General features: G+C 30.9%; 1 protein-coding gene across 1 annotated transcript in view; it reads left to right on the forward strand.

The window, feature by feature from the left end:
* LOC119574359 (calcium-binding mitochondrial carrier protein Aralar1-like) overlaps positions 1-5,000 on the forward strand; it is a gene marked incomplete at its 5' end in the record, with an annotated part of 36,013 nt that overhangs the window by 22,136 nt on the left and 8,877 nt on the right. Inside the window, 1 exon segment of the mRNA XM_037921569.1 lies at positions 3,323-3,489. Coding sequence (XP_037777497.1) covers positions 3,323-3,489 — 167 coding nt within the window.

A 5,000-nucleotide genomic window follows, 5' to 3' on the forward strand; every position in this document is an offset into this window, starting at 1 on the left:
TTCTTGTATCTGTATGCTGTATAGGATATTTTTCATTCAGAAAGCCCCTGAGTATGTCATTCTTTGATCTATGTCATTACTGATTTTATGTTGCACAGAAGATAATATATGCTTCCAACATGGCGTAGTGGGTCCAGACTTGCGATTAGGAAGGGCATCCAGTGTGACAGGCAGCTTTGCTGGGGAAAATGCATAAAAAATGGGGAGAATGCTGTGCTCATTTTTTATATTTTTGTGAAATGTATTGACAATGAAATTACAGAGTTATAATGCCTTTAGTATACTTATCTTAGTTGCTGCTTGTGTGTACACATCACCCCATATTTTCTGCAGGCAATGTACTTTGAAAGCATATCTTAAAAAAAAAAAAAAAATACAAACAAACAAACATACCCACCAGTTGAAAGGGAAGAAAATATTGTAGGAGCACAAATATTCTGAAGAATATTTCTGGTAGGAAAAATAACTTGGTACTTTCTTGGTTACTTGGTGTAAGTTCTCGTATGAGCCCTGCTAGTGGCTCATGCTAGGGCCATTTTCTGACTTGTAAACTAATGTTTGATTTTAATACTATAAATAAGCAGTTCTATAATTTGAAGGAGTACACAGTAAGTTGAGCATATATATTTAATTGTTATAATTTCATTTAATTATGGATAATTTACTTAAGCATTTTTAGCTTGTAGTGTAAATGCACATACAAGTTTTATGGATAAAAAATCTAAATATGAACATTTTGGACACTAGAAAATTCTAATGCAAATCAACACCGTTTTTCAATAATAGGCTGCAAGGTTTGTGGGAAACCTGTAGTATGTAGCGATAGGAAGACATAAGTTAAGCAAAGAAAAGTAGCATCATGTGTTAAACTTTGGGCTTTATTCTTAGGTACATTAGTGATATTTAGTGATGGGGTGAATTATATAAGAGCCTGAATCAAAATTGAAATGATGCATGGCATTGGTTGTCTTGTTATAAATCTTACAGCAGAGGCATACTTCATTGTGGTATGTGCACTTTGACACTTACTCATTTATGACAACAGTCACTCACATACCGCTTTCACACACACACAAATATATACAAGACATGGGCGTACACATGTAAGCATTTAATACTTATATATTGTATTTTAAGCCTTATACATGTATATACTCATCTATGTTCATTGTGTATGTATTTTACGTATGTCAGTGTGTATTAAATGTATGTGATACATAAAATTAAGCTTTTATTTCCTTTTTGAAATGTGCATAAATATGCTAATGCTTTTTTTGCATCACTTATTCTTAGCACATGTTCATAAAAGTCAGCTTTACATGATAGGTAGTTTTTACAATCAAATATGATCATAATCCTAGGAACACAATCAGTTTCATACAGATAAAGAAAAATTGAATCTGGTATGTGTTTGAATGTGTGTTTGTTTGTTTTTTGGTTTATTTTCTGTAGACTGGATGTCATTTATGAGATGCTTCCTGCCTACATGCATTTTCTTTTTGTCAATGAAAAAAAAACTTCAAATATAGTAAGACTCATTTATCTGAAAATATTTGTCTGATAACAAGGAATTTATCAGGATATACCTTGTTTATGGATGTGAATAATAAATGTGTGCATTGTATATGTGGTATAGAAACTAGTATGTATAGTGTGTCCCATAAGTGGAAGAATTTTATGAATGTGGTGATATATATTAGTAGTTCTAAGCATTTGTTTGTTCAGTTTCAATTGCACTACATTGAATTGTGATTAAATTAATAGTACCAGTTTTTGAGGTGACATTTTCTTGTGTTTAAACATTTATCTGTGAATTATTGATTAATTTGAAAGCCAAAAAGGGAGCAACAGTATTTAAGACAAAGAAATCTCAGGTGTAGGTGCACTTGCATGTAATTTTGTTAAGTGTATTGTGACCATTATAAAGCTCTGTCATTGCTTGTAAATTTCTGCATATAATGCTTTCTATCAAATTTCTAGTATTATGCTCAATTTCCTTTTTTTGGATGAGGTGTAGCCTCTATAAGCAGTGACAAAGATATGAAATAAGCACTAGAAATTAAGGTTGAAAATATTCTTTTTGGACATTTTACTTATTGTTCATGTACTTTAGAAAAGATAGAAAGTGTTTCTTATCAGTGTCACAGCTCATTGGTAGTCTGTGTAATTGGTCCAATATGAAAGGTTAAAGAAAAAAAAGATAAATCTTTGATTATTTAATAATTTATTATTATTATGGTTGTTATGCACTTTTAGTATTACCCCCCAAAATAACAAAAGAACATATCCTAGGATTTTGATATGTTATCTGGATAATCTATTCTTAGAGTAGATGTGAAAAAATGTTCTTGTGCAAGGCAGTTGTGTTTGCTTTACCCAAGTAAATATTGGTAATACATACTTTTCTGTAAGTTTCAGATATTAACCTGTACTGTGTATTAGCTTCAATAAGATTGGATGTAAATAATTACACTGGTGTATACTTGGCTCATACTGACATTATATGTGATTATGCACTTGGTTCTTATTAAAGACACTATGAATAGCATAGTTAGCAAAGAAGAAACATTTAAATATATGGCCATATTCTGAAAGTCTTTATTTCCCTTGAAGTTGCTTGATTTTTTGAGGGGAATGTAATGAGCCTATTGCACATAGGTTATTATACTTGATACTTCCGGTATTGCCTTCTAATAGTATAGAGTTTATTAGTTCTTGTTATACAAATGGTTGTATGTGAGCTAAAATTATTTCTGTGTCTTCTGTTAATAATAAACTAGTCTCTCTCCTACAGTGTTTTGCAGCTGCATGGTAGTCATAAGTGGCAGTTCTTAATACAACATGTCGAAAGGCTTGGTATCTTGTAATGTATTTGACAGCATTATTGTTAGGCAGAATATCCTATGAGTTATAACTTAGTGTATTACTTAGATGATCAGTACAGTCTACATAGCTTATTTTCTGCAGTAATTATTAACAGTGTTGGGACACTTTGTGCTACTAAACTAAGTTGAAATTATATTGATCTGGACAGTTCAATTTTATTGCAGTTGTCAGATATTAAAATTTCCTTTTTTTTTTCTTCAGTAAAAGTGATTATATTTGAAATAAGCCATTAGTGGTGATTCAGGTTGTGTTCATTAGAACTTACAATAGATAAAGGAAATTGCTTTTACTAAGTGTGCATGTTATAAAGGCAGATTTTATCTTTTGAAACCTTCCCCACATACATTTCTTTTACAAATTTATTTTTATGCTTCACATCATATTGAAAGATGCCATATTTTATTAGTTATATTTCACACTAGTTTTTGTCCCTCAGGAAAATTGTGTACAGTGACTTAGAAGCCTTAACTCCTGAGCAGTACATGAAGGTGATCACGCGTAAACTGACTGACATCAAAGCTGTTCATAGTCCAGAGCAGCGTGGAGCATTGATCCAGGTGCTTGAACAAGTGTACAGGTTCACTCTTGGTTCACTGGCTGGTGGTTAGTATGATGCCTTGTCTCTTTTATTCTTTTACGTTATTCATTCTTGTCTATATTAGTAGAAGACGCTGACTTTAAGAAAATGTATTGCCTCACATATTCTGGAGATGGAATTAAGATTTTTAAGTTTTTATTCTTAATGGTTGTAGGTGTAACAGTTTTTTTTTCTTCTTCAAGACTATCAGAAGATAAAGATGGCTTTCATTAAAGACTATCATATGTATTAGGGTAATTTTGCTAATTGATGAAATTACCTCCAAGAAAATAAGGCAGAAGAAATATGTTTTAAGACAGAAATTTTATATCCCACACCTAAGACTTGAGGTCAAATTTGTATTACATTAATGATATATGCAGTCAACAGACACATTGAAGCTGTTTTCTAGGGCTGAGTTTGATATTTCCAGCTCAGACATACAAAGATGGCCGCAAAACCACAAAACATAGTATCAAGGGACTTGCCCTCATCAGTATGCATAGGCAGTAAATGAAAATATATCTATATACATTTATACAAAATAGCAGTGATCTTTGCAGTCATGGAAGTCACAGACAAAAATGATGGCTCTCTTACTGCCCCATTCTTAATTATTTAAATGCAAAGACTGGTGAATTTTTCATTAAAGTATTTTATCCAGCTATAGGACCATAAAATAACCAGAGTGAAATGTTTCACTGAAATTATTTTCATAGGCTTTGAAAAACTACCAAGCTCTTTTAGCAGCTTCAGGTGACTGTTCATATTAGCTTATTTTGGCATAAAAAAAAAAATTAAATAATAATAATAATAATAATAAATAAATAAATTCACCCATCCTATCATTGTTATATCTAATGGAGTCCATTCCATATTTATAAATACTTTTCACAGTCATGTAGAAATGTATTCTATATGTGCTTGTGTGCTTTTATTGACTTTTGGAATTTTTTTTTTTTTTGCATGTGGAAGAACTGTGTAAGCAACAAAGAACAGTCTAGTCTTCACCCAAAAGGATCCATATTTTAGAAGCTCAGAAAGGAAAAATTCATAGAATACATTAATCTTCATGTTGCAAAAGGATAGATATTAGTAATAAGTCACATTAGAAAAAATAAGATTTACATTCACTGTCATTGACAGTAGAATACGGATGTAGGAATATGAATGATAAGGTAATGGACTGCATTGTACTTGGACATTTTTTTCTTTTTGTTTCTTATTATTTTAAGCGTTTTCTGTAGATTTTTATGATTATAGGAATAAAAAAACTTATATGGTGTGCAACTTTGTTAGATGAATAATTTTTTTACATGTGGTCATAATTTTTGCTCTGTTGAGAAATTATAAAAATTGTTTATGAAAATTTACTTTTTCAGCACGCAATATCAGCTGAATCATTTTATGTATCAGAAATTTTAGCTGTAAGTTCATTTGAAATCATGACAAGTTTGGTTATTTTGCAGTGTTTAGATATCAAGAATATTGAAATTTCTTCATATATTTGATGAGTAGTAAAGAAATGCCTTTTAAA

Source organism: Penaeus monodon, chromosome 1, assembly GCF_015228065.2.
Source record: "Penaeus monodon isolate SGIC_2016 chromosome 1, NSTDA_Pmon_1, whole genome shotgun sequence".
Classification (NCBI taxonomy): Eukaryota; Metazoa; Arthropoda; class Malacostraca; order Decapoda; family Penaeidae; genus Penaeus; species Penaeus monodon.